Source organism: Muntiacus reevesi, chromosome 5, assembly GCF_963930625.1.
Source record: "Muntiacus reevesi chromosome 5, mMunRee1.1, whole genome shotgun sequence".
In the NCBI taxonomy this organism is placed as follows: domain Eukaryota; kingdom Metazoa; phylum Chordata; class Mammalia; order Artiodactyla; family Cervidae; genus Muntiacus; species Muntiacus reevesi.
Window position 1 is genome coordinate 39,095,492 of NC_089253.1, and position 23,384 is coordinate 39,118,875.

Consider the following 23,384-nt stretch of genomic DNA (forward strand, 5'->3'; position numbering starts at 1 on the left):
ATCGAATTCCATACTACAGAGTAAGTTCCACAGAACAGACTTAACTGTTCTACTCATCACCGTATCCCCAGCACCTATGACAGTGCCTGACATGGAACAGGTGCTCAATTAATACTTGTGGTGTGGATGGAGACAGGTGAGCTGGACCTTATGTGTGGACAGGATTCACTCTTCTCTTCCAAAGGGCATTAAGCTGTCCCTGGGGACCTTTAGGATGCCAATCCACAGGGAAGACAAGCCTCCTGGTTTTGAAGTTAAAGAGAGAAAGTGTCTCACCTCTGAATGGTTTCTTCCTGTTCCTTCACCATGTGTGCCAACTGCTGGAAGATGGAGCCCAGTTCAACGATTGTGGACTCAATGTTCTGCATGGTGTCTGCCCGGCTCTGGATGTAAGAATCCTTAGAGGAGAGAGAGCGTACATGAACACCAGGAGCTTCTGAGGGTGGGTCCTGACTCTTTGGGACTTTCCAGTTTGCCATTCCACCCATGGCACATTCCAAACACTTGCTTGTGACCACACAGGAAAACAGGGAGCAACTCCTCCCCACCTCAGAGCGTGGGTACCTGCTCGTCAATGAGCTGCAGCTGCTGGCTGGTCCTAGAGTCCATCATATCAATGGCCACATCTCCAGAGGCTCGGGACTCCGCCCCCAAAACCACAGCACCGCCCCCTGGGGGGAAGAAAAACGACATGGCACTTCTTAGCAGTTAAAAGGTTCAAAGCCCATATGCTCTGGATTTGAACCCCAGCTCTGACACTTACTAGCCTTGTGACCCTGGACAAGTCATTTAACCTCTCTGAGCCTCAGTTTCCTCACCTGTAAAATGGGGGATAATGATAGTTGCTTTCTCAAAGGGTGGTTTTGAGAATGAAATGACAAACTGTAAATATAATGACTAAGTGGAGCAAAAATACTAGAAAACTCATTCTTTTGAACATGATTGGATTCAGCCTCAACAGGGAGAATGCTGGAGACTAGGTGCAAAGCATAGATCCTAGGCATCAGGAGTGACCTCTGAGAAAGTCTAGCAACTTCCTTGACCCTCCGCTCTCCTACCCAACCCCTGCCTTAGGAAGATACCCTCAGACCCAGAGTCACTATGCCTTACCCCTCAGGGCTCCCTGAATCGCCTGCAACTTACCCAGATGGTTGGGAGCAAGGGGCAGGGCTGATACAGGCGCCCGGGAGAACTGCTCCCGCCGGCTCCTCTGCTGCTTCAGGTTCTGGGTTTAGGGAAGAAATGCAAAGGTCCTGAGGCCTCTGGAAAGCGGGCACATTAGACCCCCCTGGTGCCCGTGACCCTGTTGCCCTTGCCCTTCCCACTGCCCTCCGGGGCCCTCAGGCCCAGATTTCTATCCCCTCCTACACAGCTTCTTCTCACCTCTGTCCTCACTTCTAAAACTGACTTGAAGTCGTTGGACATGGAGGCCAGTTTCGACTGGAAGAGGAGGAGAGAGGGTCAGCCAGAGAAGACAACGCCTCCTCCCTTCTGCCGCCCCCTCTCCCTGGTCCCACCTGCAGGGAGACCACGATGGTGTTGGAATGGGTTTGCAGGTGCCGGCCGCTCTGGCTGCCCTTGGCCCTCACAAAGTCCTGAAGCTGGGCGATTTGTTTGTTGAGACTATTGATGTCCTGGTGAAAGAGCCAACAGAGAAACCGAGTATCAACCAGGGCTCCTCAGCCAGTATCTCTCCCACAGGGACATCTCTGGCAGGGGTGGCAAGATGAACATACTAGCAGGGGTGACGCTGTCTCAGATAGTCAGACCAGAAGGGCCTGCTGGTACAGTCCAACCTCTGGAGGTTGCTCTGGCTCAGTCCCTGCAGAGTAGAGCCAGAAAGAGGTGAAATATGGCCTCGTCTGTTTGTAAAGAACTGAGTTGTTTTCTCCCTTTACCCTACTGCCCTACCCACTACTGTGAGGCCCTGCTCATGACCACAGAACCCCTTAAAAGGCCAGAATCTCAGATCCAGAGCATGCTGACCAACAAAGCATCTGTGCTGTACTCAGGAGATGGGAGGAGTCCTAGAAACATCAATGAAATGGTTTTTATATACACAATTCCTTTTAAAAAATTACTACTGCAGGGACTCCCCTGAGTGGCTAAGTCCCTTAGAGTGGCTAAGACTCTGCACTCCCAGTGCAGGGGGCCCGGGTTCGATCCGTGCTCAGGGAACTAGATCCCACACAGCACAACTAAAGATCCTGTGTGTTGCAATGAAGATTGAAGAAAGAATCTTGAACTGCAATGAATTTGCATGCTGCAATTAAGATCCGGTGCAGTCAAATATATATATATATATATATATATGGGCTTCCCTGGTGGCTTAGACGGTAGGGATGCAAGAGACCAAGGTTTGATCCCCGGGTCAGGAACATCTCCTGGAGAAGGGACTAGCTACCACACCAGTATTCTTGCCTGGAGAATTCCATGGACAGAGGAGCCTGGTAGACTTATATAGTCCATAGGGTTGCAAAGAGTCGGACACGACTAAGCTACTTAAACACACACACACACACACACATATTTTAAATTATTTTAAATTTATATTTTAAATTATTTTAATTAGTATATTTTAAATTACTGTTCCAAAAGAGTGAAAGGTGTGACTTGTCGAACTTTATATGTGAGTTAGTAGCACAGCCAGCCTTTCTACACGAGGCCAGTGGATCCTCTGCTTTCCCAACTCTACCTGCTGAGGGCCTCATAAGACAAGGGAGATGAAGGACTGACCGGGAGTGGCAGAGAAAGCTTGCCCCAGAGCAGCTAGGTCCAGGGCAGAACCAGAGGAGAAAGAGGAGGGGGAGGGGAAAGGGGTCACAAATAGTTCAAAAAATAGGCTAAAAAATACTAGATTAGGCAACTTCTAGAATCCCTCCAACAGTCCCCTGAATTAGTACCCCAGCCCCAAGGATTCTCGAGTCCCCTGGACAATTTCTGCTGCTGACAGCCATGTATCCGAAACTGTATTCCAGGTTTCCCCCCATAAAATCTCCTCCCCCAGGAGCTCAGAAAATGCCACTACTCCCCACATGGGTGCCCAAGCTAAAAGCTTCTAAGTCACATGCTGACAACTCCTTAACCCAACCTATATGCCACAGCACAATGACAACGTTCACCGAGCGTTTACTATGTATTCAGACTTTGTGAACAGAACAGCAGCCCTGGCTTTGATTGCTGTGTAGCACACAACTTGCTAAGCAGCTTATGACTTTCTCCATGTAGAAAGCAACTCTTTACACCCCACCTGCCCTGAAAAGCTATTCCGCCTTCCTCTGTGCCATTTTGGAAAATGGCACCACCATTCACCAGCTGCTCAGACAAAAAACTTAGCAAGTCATCCTCAATTCCTCCCTTCCCTTAATCTACAAGGAACCCACAAAGAACCCAGCTGATTCCAACATACACTCTGAATATGTCCACCCATTTTCTTCTCTAACAAAGCCACACTAGTCCAAACTGTCTTCACTCTCGAAAATCGCCCAGAGCCTCCTAAGTGACGTTTCTTTCAGAGTCTGCCCCCGACAAGCCATTTTCTACACAACAACCAGAGTGACCCTCCAAACCCAAAACAGGGCATGTATGTCATCCCCACTCTTAAAATCTTCTAAGAGCTTCCCACTAAATCTAGAAAAGAATCTACATTCCTCACCTAGCTTACATAGCTATACGGTCTTGGTCTGCCCACTCCTCTGGCCTTACCCCACCAGCCGCCTTCTCACTGGCTGTGCTGCAGCCACACTGGCCTCTTCCACATGTCAAATGTATCAAAGTCACTCAGGCCTCAGGGCCTCTCCCTTTGCCACTCCCACTTTCTAGAATGTGCCCCCTCCGATCTTTGGATGACCAATTTTTTCCTTACCATTCAGGTCTCCATGTCCCTTCCTCAGCTAGGCCATCCCAGATCACCCCATATAAAGTGGCCCCTACCCTGAGGCGCTCACTCTCTTTATTTAATAGGATGTCCCACTACCTGAAATTTTATTTTCTGTTTACTTATACACTGTTTTGGAGAAGGCAATGGCAACCCACTAGAGTACTCTTGCCTGGAAAATCCCATGGACGGAGGAGCCTAGCAGGCTACATTCCATGGGGTCACTAAGAGTCAGACACGACTGAGCAACTTCACTTTCACTTTTCACTTTCATGCATTGGAGAAGGAAATGGCAACCCACTCCAGTGTTCTTACGTGGAGAATCCCAGGGACGGGGGAGTCTGGTGGGCTGCTGTCTATGCGGTCACACAGAGTCGGACACGACTGAGGTGACTTAGCAGCAGCAGCAGCATATACTGTTTGGTTCACCCACTTGGAAAGAAGTTCCCAAAGGCAGGGATCATATGGGTCTTCTTTGTTTTGAATCCCCAGAAACAGGCAGCCAAAAGTCACTCAGTAACGTGAGAGATTGAAAAAACAAACCAACGAAGCCTCACAACAACCCTTCAAGGTGTGTACTGTTATCATCACCTTTTTCTTTAAAAGGGGTGTAGCCTGCCAGGCACCCCCAACCATGTGATTTCCCAGGCAAAAATACTGGAATGGGTTGCCATTTCCTTCTCTAGGGGATCTTTCCCCTTCCTTCTCCAGGATAAGGTAGCTTACCCAACATCATAAGTGGTGAGCCTGGGATTTGAAGTCTGTCTCAATCCAGTCAGTGGTTACCTATGCAATAATGCTCCAACATGGACTTCCCTGGTGGCCCAGTGGTTAAGAATCTGCCTTGCAAAGCAGGGGACTTGGGTTCAATCCTTGGTTAACAAACAAAGATCCCAAATGGTCTGAAGCAACAAAGCCAAAATGCCACAACTACTGAGCACACACACCATAACTAGAGAATCAGTGCGCTGCGAGGAAAGATCCCCCACGATGCAGTGATGGTCCCACGTGTCATAACTAAAATCCAATGCAGCCAAACACATAAGTATTTAAAAAAGAGTAATAACACCCCAATAGTTAATGGAACCCTCTCCCATTCAGCATAGCATCTCTTCAATGTGTCTGCCCTTTGGCCTCTGCCATAATCATATTCATACCGGACAACTGCACATGCCTCTACCCTCACCTCTCTGCCCATTCATGCTCCAGGGTGTTTTTCTTCCTCCCACGGACATTCAATTTCTCATGTTATCCTTATTACATTATTCTGGGAAAGACACAAATCATATCGTTAGAGCTGCTATACCAGTGTCTTGCAGACAGAACTGGAATCCAGGTTCTAATCGTCTTTGCAGCCCACACATTCAGAATGATTCTACAGTCCTTTCCAAGCCCCATGATGGTCTTTACAATCAGCTACCAGTCTACCTTTTCAGCCTCATCTGCTGCCATGATCAACAAGTACTGAGCAACGAATACATGCCAGGGGATTCTCAGGTGGTGCAGTGGGAAAGAATCTGCCTGCCAATGCAGGAGACACAAGAGACACGGGTTTGACCCCTGGGTCGGGAAGATGCCCTAGAGTAGGAAATGGCAGCCCACTCCAGTATTCTTGCCTGAAGAATTCCATGGACAGAGGAGCCTGGTGGGCTACAGTTCATGTGGTTGCAAGGAGTCAGACACGACTGAACAATTGAGCACCATACACCAGACACTGTCACAGGTGTCTGGGATACATCCCTGAACAAAGAGAAAGAAAAATTCCTGCTCTTGTGGCATTCCCATTTGTTATTTTCTTTCTTCTTGATGTGGATGAGGTAAGTGGGAGGAAACAACAACAGACACAAGCTTTATAGAGACTGTTAGAATGTATCAAGTACTATAAACAAGAAAACAGAGCAAGGTAAGGGAGATCAGAGTTGGGGGGGCTGGGGTATTAAACAGCAAGGTAGGCCTCCCTGAGCACGTGACATCTGAGCAAAGACTTGAACTTTTCCCTTTTATGAGACATGCCTCTGCACAGTTTCCTCTGTCTCAAATGTTCTTCTGTTGCCTCTCCACAAGCCTCGAAACCAGCTCAGTTTTCACCTCCTCGATAAAATATTTCCCAGCATACCCAGAATCTCATTCATCTTTTTGTACAATCTTTTCTGTGCCACTAGCTGCCTATTCACTGTAAGCGTGAGTTTATGGGACTGGATACTTCTTCCAGACAATAAGCCCTTAAAGGCTGGTATCTGCCTCATAATGCTTCTGTGGCAAGTGTCCAGCACAGTGCTTTGTATACGGTAGATGACCACTGACACAACAGAGGAGTAGGATGCTTGGAGTTGGCTTGAGAAACTTGCTTTGAGACTCTATAGCAAGGGAAAAAGATGGAAGTGATCCAACTGGAATGCCCGACTCTCCTGACTGCTAGTCACTCACCTGTTTGATGATATAAGTTAGCTCCTCAATTTCCACTGCCTTATCATCAAAGAGGGACTTGCGCTTTGCCACTGCAGAGACAAACAAGAAGCCACCACAGGTGAGGTCGGAGACCAGACTCAAGACGGTATGGTTCCTCAGCCCTCTGGTGTTCACTGCCCCAGCTCCGAAAGGTCCAGGAACACTCACAGATTGTCAGTTTCTCCAGCTTGGCAAATGTGTTGCTGAGGTCTTTCCCAATGCGCCTGCAAATGAGCACAAGTGAGAACACTGTGGAAGGGAAGGAGAGGGCCTTGCCCACCGTAGCACCAGCACAACCAATCCCAGTCCTCGCCACCAAGGTCACCAGAGGCAAGACTACCTCTCCTCAGACACTGGCCAACCCACCACATAACTTCTCCCAACTCACTTGGCCATGAGGGTAAATTCACTGCGCTGCCGGACAGCACGCAGAGCCGGCTTGTTTGTCTGGATTCCATTCTGAAAGGCAATGTTAAAAAGTCAAACTTTAGTTTTTCCTTCCCATTGCCAGCTTTCACTATTCCCCAGGAATCCTCTAAACTCGCCCTCTAGTGCTAGTGACATCGTCTACTGGATAGGCCACACAAAACCTGATACCACCACTTCCTAGAAGGGGGCCTGGGGACAAGTGACTTAAACGACTCTGAATCTCTGTTTCCGCTTATGTAAAATGGAGACAATTCTACACATCTCCTTTTGTTGTTGCTAAGATTAAAAAACATAAGGGTTATAAATTATTTTAGCCAAATATCAGGTCCATGATAAGCACTAAATAAATGGTAACTAGTATTACCATTCCATTCCTCCAACTGGGGAATTGAGAGGATAAACAGGAAGCTCTTGGAGATGATATAGAAGAGCAGTTGTAAACAACAACTGAGCAGTAAAACTATTTAAAATCACAATTACTCAAGTTTCCACTTGGATTCAGAAAGTCTGGAACAAAACAAAGCAATCTAATTTTTAAAAAAAGCACTCCCAAGTGATTTTTATTAAAATTACTTTATTTGGAAAGGTTCTTTCATTTTACAGATATAAAAACTGAGGTCCAACTAGTTTAACTTCCATGTTGTCATGAAGCAAACTTGGTAGAATTATACTGGAATGAGAATTTAAAGCGTTTGTCTCTGAACTAAATAAAGGCTCTTTCTAGAACCTGTTCCTTATCCAAACCAAATATACTGTAATCATTTCTCGCCCTGAGATATTCGTTCCAGAATAGCAACCCTAGATTCCTGATTAAACAAAACATCAACAAAGTCTGGATTCTTGCCTCTAGATTAGCTAGCCCACCTTTTCTCTGCTTGTTACATCCTACCATCCCAAGCTGGACCAGGTCTCCATCAGACTCCCCCAACAATTACTTCAATCAACGGTGCTGGAGCACCCCCTCTCCCAGGTTTGAGTAAGACTCACTCTGCTTCTCCCAGTCCAGGTCCTTACCTGACGGCTCTGCAGGGACTTGCAGGCTGACAGGAACTCCTGGGTCCGATCCCGGCAGGACATGGTGTCGGGAGGGGGAGGGACCAGGGCCACTGGGGGGGGCAGAGGGGCGATGTCGCTGCTGCTACTGCCAGCAGTTGCAGGGGACAGGACCTGTGTCTTTGAGAGACCCAGGTAGACACCCTGATCCGTGTTCTTAGATCCGTAGCGTTTCCGCGGGATCATTGAGACGCATAACCTCGGACTGTGGTGGAGGGGAGAGTGTCATTCCCCAGGCAGCCTCCTTCTCCACCAATCCCCCGCCCCAACCAGCAGTTCTTCGGGGCCCCTCTGCACTTGGCACGGAGTTTCGAGCCCGAAGCCACCCGTAGATCCTGGGACCGACCCGCAGCTGACAAGATCCTGCTTCTTCTGCGGCCCAAGCCGTCCCCCTCCTCAGACTCTTCTTCCAACTTGGTTCCGGCGGCCACAGCGCGGGCCGGGGCCCTGAAGTAGAGGCAGGGCCAGAGCCAGGTCCTGTGGCCCTGAGGCTCCAGCCCGTCCCGTGCAACTGCCCCAGGCCCTAACTGGGCCCTCTCGTATCCACTGGTTCCTCCGACTCCTCAGGAAGAAACGTGGACGGACCACCTCAGAGGGACACACTTCGGTGGGCGGAGGGGGGAATCTCTAGGTGTTTATTTGAAGCAGGAAGTCCCACCCTCCCCTCTCCCAAGTCCCACCTTCTGGAAGTCTGCAAACACTGATTAGCTAACGCCGACGTCCTTCTTCAAGGAACTTTTCTGATTGGACGGTGAGGTATTCGCTCACTCCGAGCCGGGCCGGCAGGACTTGCCCGCTTGTCCCTGGTTCCCTTCCCCCCGCCCGGCGCCGTCCTCGGAAAGAGCGGCCCAGAGCAGGCACGGCAGCCAGACCCTACCGAGTCCTACCTCCTTTCTGCCGCCTGCCGCTGCCGCCGCTGCTACAATCTCCCAGATCGTCACCACCTCCTCCCCCTGGAGCCGAAGCCGCCGAAACCCGACCAAAAACTGGAAGCCGCCACGTCACCCACACGTAACCCCACCCCCGGTAACAGGAAGGCGGTACCACGCCTCTTAGAGCCCGGCGACCCGAGAGACACGCCCCTCCACCAAAAACGCATGTGTTAATTCGCCCTCCCATTGGCTAGGCTACCCTATGGCCCCGCCCCCAAGGAACTAAAGTCGGGGGGCCCAGGGGACTGGCCAACCTCAGGGAAGGAGCCTTAAAGAGCCCGCGACCCTGGTGGTGCCCGCGCCCTACGTGCCGAAAGCCGAGGCACAAGCGCTCAGGCAGGTACACGTTAGAAACTTTATTCTCTGAAGGCTGGGGAGGAGTGAGAACAGGGCTGGAGTCACCCCTTCTCCGGCTCCTCCTGGATCATCTCCTGCTCGCGCTCCTGGATCCTACTCGCCGGCTTTAGATTCTGGACTGCCTGCCTCTTGGTTGACCGAGAGGAACCCCGACGGCTGAACATGGATAGCCGCCGCCACAGCACAGTGATCAGAAGACTTTCGTTCGACCTGCGATCCCGTTGCTCCGCCGAGTCCGCATCAGTGCCTGCGAGGACGCGAGGACGCTGAGTTCCACTCTCCCCAGTCCAACCTCCGGGTGGTCCGGTCCCCACTCCCAGCTCCCTGGGCCCCCCGGTGTGTCTCTGGTCCCACCTTCTGACCCGGCCTCCTTGGCCTGCTCATCCGAAATCTGAAAGTCCTTGTCTTGGCAGCAGCCCATGGCCCCACATGCGGCCCTGCACTCGGTGCCACCCGCACCAGCCGCCAAGTTCCCGGCCCTGCTTTTGTGACGTCAGATACCCCCACCAGCTCAGCTCAGGGAGCCGCCACCACTCTCCCATCACAAAAGGCAAAGTCATGGTACGTTTTTAAGGTGTTTATTTACAAAGTGAACACAAGCTCTTCAGGAGCTGGGGGACCCAGGTCGTTTCTTCTTTCTCCGTCTGGCTTGGAGAGCGCCTTGGGTCTGCTCCCAATTGGGGAGCTTCCGCTTGGCAGCTGCCTCCAAGGAGGACCAAAGTTCATCTGTCTCTGTGTCTTCTGAGGGCACCTTGGTGGGCTCCTGAGGCTCTTGCGGTTCATCCTGGTGAGTAGAAGCCCTCAGGAGTCAGAGGTACAATAACAGACCCACAGGGAGGAGAATCATTCCTCCAGGCACCACCCCTTGTTTCCTGCTCCTAAAATCATGCCCATCCATGCTCCTGGACTTCCCTGGCGGCTCAGCTGGGAAAGAATCTGCCTGCAATGTGGGAGACCTGGGTTCAATCCCTGGGTTAGGAAGATCCCCTGGAAAAGGGAATGACTACCCACTCCAGTATTCTGGCTTGGAGAATTCCATGGACAGAGGACCCTGGTGGGCTACAGTCCATGGGGTCACAAAGAGTCACACATGACTGAGTGACTTTCACTTCACTTCACTTCATCCATGCTCCTATGTTACCCTTGGCAATGACCCTGTCAGGACTATACCTGGCAAGTGGGTGGACAGTCTCAGGTCTAAGTTCCAGCTGCTTCCCTTTCCTCTTCACAGAGAGATCCTCACACCTGTACCCTTAGCTCCCACATTCCCAGACCCAAGAGCTTACCTCCCAGTTATCCCTGCCTGACAGGAGAAGGCAGTTCAATTGAGATTTGAGATAAACCTGCAAGAGATGAGGGACCTTAAGGGGCCAGGTCTGCTGAAACAGAAGCAAGAGTGGGGGAGGGAGGAGGGCACAACGAGCTGGAATGAGTGGTTTCTCACCTTATGCTCCAGGCCTCGTGGATTCCGGATCCTGTGTATCCTCAAGACTCTGTCCAAACCACAGGAGGCTAGTAGGGGCTTTGAAGGGTGGCACTGCAACCCTCGGACGCTGCCCGCCAGTCCCTTTAGACAGCCCAGCAGGCGCCCTGGAAAAAGGGGGCGGCTATCAGTGCTAACTGGTCAGCCATCATTTATTGAGTGTTTTCTGTTCAAATCACTTTCTTTCAACATTTAATCCTCATTTAACATAATGCTGACACGGCAGTTACCATTAACATCTCCATTTTTCAGGTGAAGAAACTAAGGCACAGAGAATTGACAGAGTAATTTGTCCAAGGTCACACAGCTTTTGGCAGAACCTGGACTGAGCCTGGTTCTGGTACCTGAAAGAGGGTTTGGCAGCTCCACCGCCCCTTGTCAGAGGGGAATCCTGCCCTTCCTCCCCACCCCTGCCCCCCTGCAAGGCTCCCTGGTCTACTCACCTTGTCGAAGGTCAATTTCTGCCAGCTGTCCATGAGTATTCCCCACAATCACTGAACTGAGGAGGAGACCAGAGAGACATACATGGTTCGGTCAGCAGGAGCCCCCTGGAGTCCTCCCCAGGCCCCACTGTGCTCGCTACACACTCACTTGCCCTCAGGCGTGAGGGTCATGGCTGTCAGTGGGTGCTCTCCGTAGGTGGCCTCAAGGACTGGCCTGCGCTGAGGGGAGGCTGGATCATAGACACGGACCTGGAAGAAGACTGAGACATCACAATAGTACCTTTACTCTGCGTAGCCCCCCTGGCTCCTCTGCATCTTCACTTCCCCTCATTTGTTGTTTAGTTGCTAAGTTGTTTCCAACTCTTCTGTGACCCCATGGACTGTAGCCCACCAGGTTTCTCTGTCCATGGGATTTCCCAGGCAAGAATACTGGAGTGGGTTGCCATTTCCTCCTTCAGGGGATCTTCCCAACCCAGGAATTGAACCCAAGCCTCCTGCGTTGGCAGGCAGATTCTTTACCGTTGAGCCACCAGGGAAGCCCCCCTACCCCATACACTGCTTTTACAATCCACTCTTTCAGAGAAACTTTCTCATTTGAAATACACACTTCTTTTCTAAGTGTTGAGGAGTAGAGGAGAGCTGCTGAGGAACATGAATGTATAGAGCTGAGAACAGAGGTCCCCCAGGCTAGGAGCAGCAGCATCCCCATGGTCTACATGTGTGAGCGTTCCATCTATACTCCCCTCTCATGATGCAACAGCAAGCTGGCCCAACTGTCAGAGTTGCTGAACTCACACAGAGAAAGAAGTTAAGCCTGAACAGGAAGGAGAGAGGAAGCCCTCATATGTTTTCTGAGCAGAACTGTTTACCAAGAGCAGACTTCAGATGCAGAGCAGAGGATGCAGGGCAAATGTAGCCCCACCCAGTCCTTCCTAGGTCTTAGGATTTCAAATTCCCTGGTGGTCCAATGGTTAGGACTCTGAGCTTCCACTTCGGATTCGATCCCTGATCAGGGAGGTATGATTGCCATACAGCTCGGTCAAAAAAAAAAAAAAAAAGCCCAGCTGAAAAGATCCCCAGTTGGGCCTTTCCTATACAGCTGAGGAGTGGAGACCAGTTATTACAGATACTAGAGGGTCATGCTTGGGTCCCAAACGAAATTAGAGGCTGCCATCAGGACCAGAACCCAGTTCTTTTGATACCCAGTCCATGTCTTCTCATAACACAGGCCCCATGTGATTCTACTATGAAGGGTACACTCCCTTCTCTCTTCCAGGTGGGAGGAAAAGGAAGAATCACAGTTCAGGCAACTCCTTCCTAGAATGTAGTAAGCGAAGGTCACTGGCTTAGCCACTCGACTGGAACAGATGGGGGAAATGGTCTTTCTGGGAGCTCAGGGATGACAGAAGGATGGCGAGAAGAGTGGCTATGCCAAGTGGTGGGGACCAAGCCTGCAAAGAGCAAGCTTCCTGTTTCTCTAGGAAGCTATGTGAGCCCAGAAAAAGATAGGGGTGAGATGTGTGCCTCACCTGGTGGTACCCTGTACAGGTGACGAGCTTCTGTGACTCTGGGAGGAATTGTATGTCCTGGTCCCAGATGGGAACCCGCAGGTCGAGCCAATCATTCCGTACCTGGTGGGGTCAGTAGATGATGAACAGAGCTGGGAGGGGCTCAGTGTGTCCCTTCCTTCTGCCCTCTATCATCATCCTCTAAAATCCAGCTGGTCTCCAATTCATAATCAGTGGCCTCGACTCCTGGAAATTGGGACCCAGGTCCTCTCCACCCACCATCACTCACGTTCTTGGCCCTGAACAAAGGCTCCTCAGATCCCTGCAGGTCCCACACCTTCAGAGCATTCTCCTTCCCACCTGTGGCAACGATGTGGGGGCGTGCTGGGTCTTGGCGCATCCTACATACCCCAGGGCCCACCCTCAGTTCCAGGAGCTGAAAAGAATGAGAGAGGGGAGATGAGTCACTTCCAGATCCTTAATCCTCCTCCCCCAAAGCCTTCATTGGCTTTACCCTGGGCCCCACCTTCCCCAACCATCAGGATCAGGACTGGGGGGGGGGGGCTCACTGGGTCAGAGGATGCCTCCTTGTCCTTGTCATGCCAGACTCGAAGAATCCCAGAATCCACACATGTGATGAGGGTGCTGCAGGCAAAGGGAGGATAGAGTTAAAAGAGCAAGGGTAAATGGTGTTCTCTGTCCCCAGTCGACCCACCCCCAAATTCATATGAACTAGACTCCCTCCTACCAGCCCTGTTCCTAAGGAAGCCTCTAGGTAACTCAGGTCTGGGCAGGGCTTGATGACTGTTATTTAATTTCCTCATCAAGGTAATGGTTTACCGGTCTTATAAGTAAGGAAACTGCCACTTAGCTATAAATGTCAGAATCAGAGCTGCAATCAAGACTGTGACACTGCAAAGCAGAATCTTTGCTATTCCACAGCTCCACCTGGGGCACCTGGCCCTGCTGATCTTTCTTGATGTGCTCACCAGGAGTCAGGAGGAAGAGCTCTGAAAGCACTGAAATGGGACTGCTCTGGATTTAGTCTTTGGTCAGAATCAAACACCAGCTTCCTCTCTTAAGTTCCCTTTCCTGGGTGTCAGACCAGACAAGCCAATCTCTCACCAGGATCTGTATGGCCCAAGCCCTCTGCTCTTTCTCATATCTGCCCACCCTCCCCAACTGTCAGGCTCTGGGTTTTCCTGGGTTGTGGCAACAGTCTCCCAACTGCCCCATCTCCTATCCATCTCCACATTCCTGCAGGCTCACAGCTCTGACCACAGTGTTTCCTGCTAAGAAACCAATCATGCCTCACTACCTATGAAACTGCAGATTGCTCAGCCTGAAACTTAAAGCACTTTACCTTAAATCCCAACTTAACTCATTTATCTTATATTAAAATTCTTCCTTATAAGTTTTTAAAAAGGGGAAAAAAAAGTCTCCTGGGCTTCAACCCCCAGTTCAGTTCAGTTGCTCAGTTGTGTCCAACTCTTTGCGACCCCGTGGACTGCAGTATGCCAGGTTTCCCTGACCATCACCAACTCCTGGAGCGTGCCCAAACTCCTGTCCATCAAATTGGTGATGCCATCCAACCATCTCATCCTCTGTCATTCTCTTCTCTTCCTGCCTTCAATCTTTTCCAGCAATTCTTTGTATCAGGTGGCCAAAGTATTGGAGCTTTGGCATCACTCCTTCCAATGCATATTCAGGACTGATTTCCCTTAAGACTGATTGGTTTGATCTCCTTGCAGTCCAAGAGACTCAAGAGTCTTCTCTTCAATCCCCAAATGTTGTTTATCTTCTCTGTGATGTGCCCTGTAGCCTCACACCAATCCTTGGCCTCTGCTCAGGCAGAAGCCTCTTTCTAGAATGCCCTTACTCCTTTCTCCACCTGTCAAAATTCTACCCAATCTTCAAGGCCAAGTTCAAATATTCCTCCACCCCGTCTCCCCCGATCCAGCTTTCCAGACTCACCTGTCAGAATTAACATCACCAAACCTACACAGTCAGCTCATAGCCTCTCTCTTCTCCTTCAGAAGAAAACTAAGTCTGCAACCCAGCATTTCCTATTCTTTACTTTAGGAGCTTTACCACTTTGGTGGTGGTTGTTAGACCCCATTTAAAAACATATTCTAAACTTCCCTAGTGGCTCAGTTGGTAAAGAATCTCCTGCAATGCAGGAGACCGCCTGCGGTGCAAGAGACTCGGAAAGATCCGCTGGAGAAGGAAATGGCAAATTGCTCCAGTATTCTTGCCTGGAAAATCCCGGACAGAGGAGTCCGGCGGGCTACTGTCCATAGGGTTGCAAAGAGTCGGACACGACTGAGCAACTAACTCTTTCACTTTCAAACTATTAAATGATGTGCTCAGGGTCATCCAAAAGGTTATTATGCCAAAAAAACAAAAACAAAAACCCAAAAAACAAAACTCTGGAAGAAGCAAACTCTATGATGGCAGATACAATGTCTGGTTTACTTAAGCCTTTGCATTTCGCCCAGTGCCTACAAACAACCAAGTAAGTGTTTCATAAATGTTTGTTATAGGAATGAACGGATGAAGGCAGGAAAAAGGTCCCTGTCACGCAGACCAGGCTCACATCACCTCAGGGTTGATCGCCATCACTCGGTTGTCCAGCGGGAGCCTCAACACTCTCGCTACGACCTGAGTGTTTCTGCAAGGGGCTTGGTCTTACCCGTCGACCTGGGCGAGGCCTCGGAACGTGCCCTCCCCTCCAGGACATTGCCTCTGGCCCTGGAACCTGCCTTCCTCGGTGCTGAAGTGCTTCACTGTTCCATCGGCACAGCCCACCAGGATCTGCGGGCAGAGGAGCACAGGATGGCGAGGAGAGCGAGGCGGCGGCGCCCCAGACTCCCAGCTCTTGTCAGCGGTCGCTCACCTGTGTCTCGCCGCCCGCACCCCAACACAGGGCGCTCACCGCCTCTTCGCGCCGCGGCTGTCCTGACGCTGTGAAGTTCGCCGCCTGTTTGCGCTGAAGGTTCACTCCTGCGGGATACGGACGTCAATCGCATCAGAGTCGCGAAACGGTGACGCCCGCAGTTCCCGACCCCAGACTCCGCTACCCACCTTTCAGGATGCCAGTGTCGGTGCCAACCCACACATGGTTCCAGCGTGCAGCCGCAGCCGCCATAGCGGAGCTCAGGAACCCAAGGCTCACACTTCCGGCGCAGCGCCTGCGTCACCAGCTTGCGCCCAGTCGGATACGGAGGAACTCCATTTAAAGAACCGGAAGAGTAAAAATATTCTCCCCGCCAGCTGGTTTTACTTTTTACAAAAATGAAATCTGGAGACTTGTTTGTGGAGATCTGAACAGTAACTTGACCATTTTACATTTGGAGTAAAAGGCACACGATCTGAACCACAATATCGGATTCAGGCAGCCCCTAACTCTCTTTCTCTGCTCTAAAGCAATGTACGTTTTCTGTACAAGAGAAGAAAAAAGCTTATATCAGGAAAGACTCAAATCACTAATGAGGCGCATGGCTTCAACTGCAAGCGTAATAGGACAAAATGAACAAAGTTGGGGGAAATGAAACCGACGAGCTCGGTTTTGGAAAGGGAAGGTAGGGGCGTTATTTTTATTTCCTCACGTTGATTTGCTGATGGTATAAAATGGCACCATGGGCAATGAAGATCTACAAAATTAAAAGAAACTGTTCTTCCAAAGATAAGCTCCAACTTTAAAATCTCATAACGGCCCCGTTATTTGAATGACTCGTCTGAAATAAGTTTTTTTTTTTTTGCTTTTCTTATTTACTTTTGTGTTTAACTATGTGAGAAGCTGTGTGTTTGTTTATTTATTTATTTATTTTTTTTTCAGTGGGTTTTGTCATACATTGATGTGAATCAGCCATAGAGTTACACGGTCTCCCGGTCTCCCATCCCGGTCTCCCATCCCGGTCTCCCATCCCGGTCTCCCGGTCTCCCGGTCTCCCATCCCGGTCTCCCGGTCTCCCGGTCTCCCATCCCGGTCTCCCATCCCGGTCTCCCGGTCTCCCATCCCGGTCTCCCGGTCTCCCATCCCGGTCTCCCGGTCTCCCATCCCGGTCTCCCGGTCTCCCATCCCGGTCTCCCAGTCTCCCATCCCACCTCCCTCTCCCCCCGATTCCCCTGGATCTACCCAGCCCAAGAAGCCCGAGCACTTGACTCATGCCTCCCACCTGGGTTGGTGGTCTGTTTCACCACGGATAATATACATGCTGTTCTTTCGAAACATCCCACCCTCCCCTTCTCTCTGAAATTTTGCTGTTTAAAATTGTACCAGTAAGAATAAAGCATTACCACTCTTGCCTAGCAGATCTGTCCTCCACAGAAAAACATCTTGCTTACTACCATAGCTGGAAAACTGCAAACAAGTTTCAGAGCTTAACATTCCAGACAGGCCGCGCGATTAGGCCGCAGAAACACCACAACCACCTCTACCCGTTAACTCAATCGCGTCTTAAAACTTCGCGACCCCCTAGAATGCAGAGAATGTGTTCAAACTAGCGATGAGTTGTTAAGCCAGGTTAACTACAAGGCATCTTAATCACAGCAAGTCTTTCTTTGGAACAATATTTATTTCCCCCGAAGGGGGGTGCACCGTTCCTGGAAGTACTGCAATACCAGGTCGATGCGTGGAGTGGACGGAGCAAGCTCCAATTCCAACTCCTAGTTCCAAAAATCCATTTAATATATTGTCCTCGGATAGAGGACGTATCAGATATTAAACTGATAAGAACAGATACTACACTTGATCTTAGCCAAAAGGCCGAGAAGCGATAACGACAAGTGTCTCTCCGGGCCAGCCTTATTCTTAGAGTAGCTTTTACGATTGTGGTGACTTTCATGGCCTAATTCATTAGATTCTTCTCAAAGTGCAGTCTTGCTTAAAACCAATTTTTCATCATTTGTGATTCATAATAGTAACTAAAATTTGGAAATAGACCTCAAATTGTATCGTTTACTGCTTCTCCTTCCGGCTAACTCCCTATGTATTTTGCATAAACCCGCCCCACTGCTTTTTCGCTTTCTGGGATTGGTCCCCATGGTAGACTTGGTTTCTATGGCCGCCTGGTGTCTTACCCTCGGAGACTGGCGATCTCTCCCCGCCTGAAGGTGCAGCAGAGCTGTGGTGGTCGTTAGTCTGCTGAAGCGGATGCAGGGCGGCGCCCCTTTTCCGGACGTTTACTTGGAAAGACCCGCGGTTCCTGAGCGCTGACTTTGGTGTCCAAAGAACCGAGTTGGGACCCCTGTCCACCAGTTCCTGATTTGATGCCACGAGGCGTGTTGCTTGTGTTTCCCAGGTGGCACTAGTGGTAACGAATCCCGCTGCCAAAGCAGGAGACATAAGAGAGACTGCTTCGATCCCTGAGTCGGGAAGATCCCCTGGAGGAGGGCACCACCCCCTCCAATATTCTCACCTGGAGAATCTCATGGACAGAGGAGCCTGGTGGGTTACGTTCGCAGAGCCGAACACCACTGTTGGGACTTAGCACGCACGGGATGCACGCAAAGCTTGTTGTTTAGGCTCCTGTCTTCTCCTCTGTTAAATGGAGGAATAATAACCCGCGCTTATGGGGTGCTTGTGAGAACTGAGGACATGCTGCTCTCGGTCCAGAGGTGACAGTGGAAGTTGGCCTTTAGGACTGTCTTCCGCTCGCATTACGGGGCTCCAGGCTGGAATCGGCTCCTCCCCGTTCCCTGATTTATCGTAACATCCCCCCCCCCCCCCCCCCGCCACCACTTATATCTTGCCGTTTGTACCGTCCACTACCACCGTTGGCCCCACAGCGGGGGGAAAAGCGGCCTCAGAAAAGCGTTTCGGAGCCTCCTGATTCCTAAACCCAGGAACCACCGGTGGGAGAGGGGATGAGGCAATGCAGGTCAAATTGAACAGAACCGGTACTTTCGAGGCTCAGAGCAAAGCCCAGCTGTATGAAAGGTATTAATGTCAGGCTCTTGCTGAGAAGGGACTTGAAGTCCTGTTTCCTTGGAAACTGTGTTAGTGTGAACACAAAACGTTCTATCTGAAACCTCAACTGAGCTCTACATCTGGGTTGGAATTAGAGGCCGTGTCTCTGGAGCCTGGCGGGCTACCAATCGTGGGTTGCGAAGAGGCGAGGAGTCTCAGACACGACTGAGCACACAGACACACACACACACGCACAAACACACATACCGTGCCTGGGTTGAGATCCTTCCAGCAAGAGGAGGACGTTCTATTTTCACTGATATGATTACAACTAGCAAAGTCTGATCATCTATGACTTTAGAGACTGCGGTTTCTCACACTGTGTACTTGTTAATAAACAGAAGCAATTTCTACAGGCTTCATCGATAAACCGAGAACCTCTAGGGAGAAGCCGAACTAAGGGAATGTGGTAGACAAAATAATGCCTCTGCATGCCCATGTCCTAATTCTTAGAACTTCTCATCATGTTACCTTACATGGCAGACAAAAGATAACTCACATATATGATTAAATTAATAGTTTTGAGGAGAGATCATTCTGGACTGAGCTTCCCAGGTAGCAATAGTAGTAAAGACCCTGCCTGTCAGTGCAGGCTCATAAGAGATGAGGGTTCAACAACAACAACAACAACAACAACAACAACAACAAAAGAGATGAGGGTTCAATCCCCCTGGTAGGGAAGATCCCCTGGACCCACTCCAATACTCTTCCCTAGAGAATCCCATGGACAGAGGAGCCTGGTCGCTAAAAAATCAGGACTGAGCAATTTAGCATTTGCATCTGCGTTCTGGATTATCTGATGTGCTCCATGTACATAATCACAAAGATCACAAAGGGAGACAGGAGACTCAGTGTCAGATTGATGCAGCATCAGAAAGATTGATAAACCATCACTGGTTTTGAAGATGGAAGAGGCTTGTCAGCCAAGGGGTGGCCTCTAGAATCTAGCCAAGGCAGAGAAACAGATTCTCCTTCAGAGCCTACAGAAAGAAATGCAACCCTGTTAGCACTCCTTGATTTTAGCCCGTGGAGACCCATTTCAGATTTCTGACCTCCCAAACTGTAAGATAATATATTTGCTTTGTTTGAAGCCATCAAGTTTGTGGTTCAGTCACTAAGTCACATCTGACTCTGTGACCCCATGACTGCAGCATGCCAGGATCTCCTGGAGTTTGCTCAAATTCATGTTCATTGAGTCAGTGATGCTATCTAACCGTCTCACTCTCTGCACCCCATTATCCTTTTGCTTTCAGTCTTCCCAAGCATCAGGGTCTTTTCCCATGAGTGAGCTCTTCGAATCTGGTGGCCAAAATATTGGAGCTTCACTTCACCATCATTCTTTTCAAAGAATATTCATGGTTGATTTCCCTTAAAATTGACTGGTTTGATCTTCTTGCAGTCCAAGGGACTCTCAAGAGTCTTCTCCAGCACCAAATTCAAAAGCATCAATTTTTCAGCATTTAGCCTTCTTTATGGTTCAACTCTCACTACTGGGAAAACCATAGCTTTGACTATATAGACCTTTGCCAGCAAAGTGATGTCTCTGATTTTTAATGCGCTGTCTAATTTTGTCAGGGGCTTCCCTAATGGCTCAGATGGTAAAGAATCTGCCTGCAGTGCAGGAAACCCAGGTTTGATTCCTGGGACAGGAATATGCCCTGGAGAAGGGAATGGCTACTCACTCCAATATCCTTGCCTGGAGAACCCCATGGACAGAGGAGCCTGGCAGGCTAGTCAATGGGGTCACAAAGTCAGGCATGACTGAGCAACTAACACTTCTGGGTTTGTCATAGCTTTCCTTCCAAGGAGCAAATGTCTTATAATTTCATGACTGCAAGTAACTATCAACAGTGATTTTGGAGCCCAAGAAAATAAAATCTATCATTGTTTCCACATTTTCCCCTTCTATTTTCCATGAAGTAATGGGACTGGATGCCATGATCTTAGTTTCTTTATTGTTGAGTTTCAAGCCAGTTTTTTCGCTCTCCTCCTTCACCCTCATCAAGGGGCTTTTTAGTTCCTTTTCACTTTCTGCCATTAGAGTGGCAACTTATTACAGTTGCCAAAAAAAAAAAAAAAAAAAAAACCACCCAAAACCCAAAAACCAACTAATACAAAGGCAAAAGCAAAATTCAGTTTCTTTGGGGACTTACCTGATAGTCTAGTGGCTAAGACTTGGCTCTTGATGCAGGGGGCCCGGGTTGGATCTCTGTGCAGGGAACTAGATTCCACATGCTGAAACTAAGAGTTCAGGTGCTGCAACTAAGACCTGGTGCAGCCAAATATTTAGAAAAAAAAAAATCAGTTTCTTTTCTTTAATATTTATTTGGCTGTGTTGGGTTTTAGTTGTGGCATGTAAACTCTTAGTTGCAGTATGTGGGATCTAGTTTCTCGACCAGGGATCGAACCCAAGGCTCCAGCATTGGGAGCTCGCAGTTTTAGCCACTGGGCCCCCAGGAAAGCCCCTTCAGTTTCTTTCAATCCCAACCTTCTCTAAATTCTGCAAGATCCAACCTGGGGCCGGAGAAGGCAATGGCAACCCACCCCAGTACTCTGCCTGGCAAATCCCATGGATGGAGGAGCCTGGTAGGCTGCAGTCCATGAGGTCGCTAGGAGTTGGATACGACTGAGCGACTTCACTTTCACTTTTCACTTTCATGCATTGGAGAAGGAAAGGGCAACCCACTCCAGTGTTCTTGCCTGGAGAATCCCAGGGATGGGGCAGCCTGGTGGGCTGCTGTCTATGGGGTTGCACAGAATCGGACCCAACTGAAGTGACTTAGCAGCAGCAGCAGCAGCAGACCCCAGCTATGGTCTGTCGGCAGACCACAGCTCCCTAGCCAAATAAGCTTCAGTCCGTCCTTGAAGGCTGCAGTCAAGCATCCCAAGCACAGATCTCTGCGGGCTTTTCCCTGGCAGGTCTCAGATGTCAGGTTGGCAGTAGCACTGCTCCTCCTCTGAATTACAGGTTGAGAGGGAATAGCTCTGTCACTCGCATCTATTCTGACTCCTGCCTGTTGCTTCGTGGGTACTGGGGGCTGATAGTGAGGGCCCCACCTGAACCTGAAAACCTGTGCTTCCTGGGAGGCCATTTGTCCATTTGTTTATGCTCTTTGAGCAGACACCCCTACAGTGATAAGCAATATCAGACATGGACTCTGCCTTCATTAAGTTTAATGTCTATAGGGAAAAGGAAGAGAAGGCTCCTGTGATCCTCCAGGCAAGAAATGAATGTGGCTTAGGGGGTGGGGGTGGGTAGCTGTGGTGGCAGAGATGGAGAGAAGTGGAAGTAATGGAGAGGGAAGGGAGAGGCAAGGCCAAGGGAATATTCTTTCCATGTGGGTACACTTAAATTTTGTAATTTAATGTTTTATTTTCATGAAACTGATGTAACAATTCCCCTCAATTTACACCCCCCTTTTGTTCTTTGTTACACCATGCAGCACGTGGGATCTTAATTCCCCAACCGGGGCTCAAACCCATGCATCCCGCAGTGGGAAGTGTGGATTCTTTTTATAATTGAAGGATAATTGCTTTGTACTCTTGTGTTGGTTTTTGCTGTACATCAATGTGAATCAGCTCTAAGTATACATATATCCCCTCCTTCTTGAGCTCACCAGGTTCCTGTCCATGGGATTCTCCAGACAAGAATACTGGAGTGGGTTGCCATTCCCTTCCCCAGTGTACTTTCCCAACCCAGGGATCGAACCCGGGTCTCCTGCATTGCAGGCGGACTCTTTACCATCTCAGCCAACAGAGAAGCCTATTAGGTTCTTCCACCTCACAACTGACTCAATTTTTTGGGGCTAATATTCCATTGTGTGTATACATATATCTTAGCCACTAGACTATGTTCAGTTTATTCGCTCAGTCGTCCCATTCTTTGCAACCCCATGGACTGCAGCATGCCAGGTCCCTGTCCATCACCAACTCCCAGAGCTTGCTCACTCATGTTCATCGAGTCAGTGATGCCATCCATCTCATCCTCTGTCATCTCCTTCAATTTTTCCCAGCATCAGGGTCTCTCCCAATGAGTTAGCTCTTCCTATCTGGTGACCAAAGCATTGGAGCTTCAGTTTCAACAGTCCTTCTAAAAAAAAAAAAACAGTCCTTCTAATGAATTCAGGACAGTTTTTCTTTAGGATTGGCTGGTATGACTTACTTGCAGTCCAAGGGTGAAGGGAATGGCAAACCACTTTAGTATTCTTGCCTTGGGAACCCCATGAACAGTATGAAAATGCAAAAAAAAAAAAAGAAAGAAAAGACCACCAGAGAAGCCCCTATGTTGCCTTTTACTTTACCAGTCCTGACACAACGATATTCTAAACATATGAAAATTTAACAACAGATGAACATTCTAGTTCATCAATTTTCTCCTTCTATTGAGAAATATAAAAAGTGGTCATTATCTGAGACCACCTGGTTGGACAGCAACAGACCTGAGCTTGAGTAAGGTCTAGGAGATGCAGGACAGGGAAGCCTGGTGTGCTGCAGTCCTTGGGGTCGCAGAGTTGGACATGACTGAGCAAGCAGTACATATTCTTGCCAGAATTCTGTAGACAGAGAAGCCTGGTGGGATACAGTCTATTGGGTCACAAAGGGTTATACAGGACTGAAGTGACATAACATATCCCAAGAGGGTACTAATGCAGTTCCTTTCTGAAGTTCTGGTTGTAGGCCCAGGCCTGTTAAACTCCACAGAAATCATTTTAGAGATTAATGTGAAGGATGGGGGCAACAAGATACCAAAAGTTGACAGCCAATTTTTCTATTCTTAACTGATGAGCCACTGTCTCCTAGTATCCAAAATCTTAAGATTGCAAACAGTTAAAGGAGTTACTTAAACTCAGTATACTTTCATGCAGAACTCCTCACCCAAATGC

General features: G+C 49.4%; 3 protein-coding genes and 1 non-coding gene across 10 annotated transcripts in view; all 4 read right to left on the reverse strand.

The window, feature by feature from the left end:
- Nucleotides 1-8,833, reverse strand: part of STX5 (syntaxin 5) — a 29,298-nt gene extending 20,465 nt beyond the window's left edge. Inside the window, exons 1-11 of one of the 7 annotated variants that reach the window (XM_065937552.1) lie at nt 8,695-8,827; nt 8,154-8,254; nt 7,769-8,012; nt 6,714-6,784; nt 6,494-6,549; nt 6,305-6,375; nt 1,518-1,634; nt 1,384-1,440; nt 1,144-1,225; nt 565-671; nt 277-398 (exon numbers count right to left, since the gene is read on the reverse strand). In XM_065937552.1, the coding sequence (XP_065793624.1) occupies nt 277-398; nt 565-671; nt 1,144-1,225; nt 1,384-1,440; nt 1,518-1,634; nt 6,305-6,375; nt 6,494-6,549; nt 6,714-6,784; nt 7,769-7,993 (908 nt within the window). In that variant the 5' untranslated portion in view covers nt 7,994-8,012; nt 8,154-8,254; nt 8,695-8,827. Of the gene's footprint in view, nt 1-276; nt 399-564; nt 672-1,143; nt 1,226-1,383; nt 1,441-1,517; nt 1,635-6,304; nt 6,376-6,493; nt 6,550-6,713; nt 6,785-7,768; nt 8,470-8,694 lie in introns of those variants that run through there. The other 6 variants (XM_065937549.1, XM_065937551.1, XM_065937553.1 and 3 more) reach the window with 6 other exon arrangements.
- A 210-nt stretch (nt 8,834-9,043) lies between these two features.
- TEX54 (testis expressed 54) lies at nt 9,044-9,617 on the reverse strand. The gene is made up of 2 exons (XM_065937558.1): nt 9,451-9,617; nt 9,044-9,343 (listed from the first exon to the last, which is right to left on the reverse strand). Exons 1-2 carry the CDS (start codon nt 9,515-9,517, stop codon nt 9,138-9,140), a joined length of 273 nt encoding a protein of 90 aa, XP_065793630.1. The 5' UTR covers nt 9,518-9,617; the 3' UTR covers nt 9,044-9,137.
- A 41-nt stretch (nt 9,618-9,658) lies between these two features.
- On the reverse strand, nt 9,659-16,059 carry WDR74 (WD repeat domain 74). Its single transcript, XM_065937557.1, has 11 exons — nt 15,615-16,059; nt 15,427-15,533; nt 15,223-15,344; nt 13,100-13,175; nt 12,820-12,966; nt 12,552-12,653; nt 11,171-11,271; nt 11,023-11,078; nt 10,541-10,686; nt 10,383-10,439; nt 9,659-9,880 (listed from the first exon to the last, which is right to left on the reverse strand). The coding sequence occupies exons 1-11, from the start codon at nt 15,676-15,678 to the stop codon at nt 9,701-9,703; spliced, it is 1,158 nt and encodes a 385-aa protein (XP_065793629.1). The 5' UTR covers nt 15,679-16,059; the 3' UTR covers nt 9,659-9,700.
- A 1,060-nt stretch (nt 16,060-17,119) lies between these two features.
- Nucleotides 17,120-17,310, reverse strand: LOC136170171 (U2 spliceosomal RNA). The gene has a single exon (XR_010663609.1). It is a non-coding gene; the product is annotated as a U2 spliceosomal RNA (small nuclear RNA).
- Between the last annotated feature and the right edge of the window lie 6,074 nt (nt 17,311-23,384).

Excerpts from the sequence above, each read along its gene's own strand:
- TEX54 (XM_065937558.1), bottom strand. The coding sequence starts at position 9,517 with ATGGGCTGCTGCCAAGACAAGGACTTTCAGATTTCGGATGAGCAGGCC. Across the intron at positions 9,344-9,450 it reads CAAGGAGGCCGGGTCAGAAG|GCACTGATGCGGACTCGGCG; the intron begins GTGGGACCAGAG and ends GCGTCCTCGCAG.
- WDR74 (XM_065937557.1), bottom strand. The coding sequence starts at position 15,678 with ATGGCGGCTGCGGCTGCACGCTGGAACCATGTGTGGGTTGGCACCGAC. Across the intron at positions 12,967-13,099 it reads AGGAGGCATCCTCTGACCCA|CTCCTGGAACTGAGGGTGGG; the intron begins GTGAGCCCCCCC and ends CATTCTTTTCAG. Across the intron at positions 11,272-12,551 it reads CCTGTACAGGGTACCACCAG|GTCCGTGTCTATGATCCAGC; the intron begins GTGAGGCACACA and ends GTCTTCTTCCAG.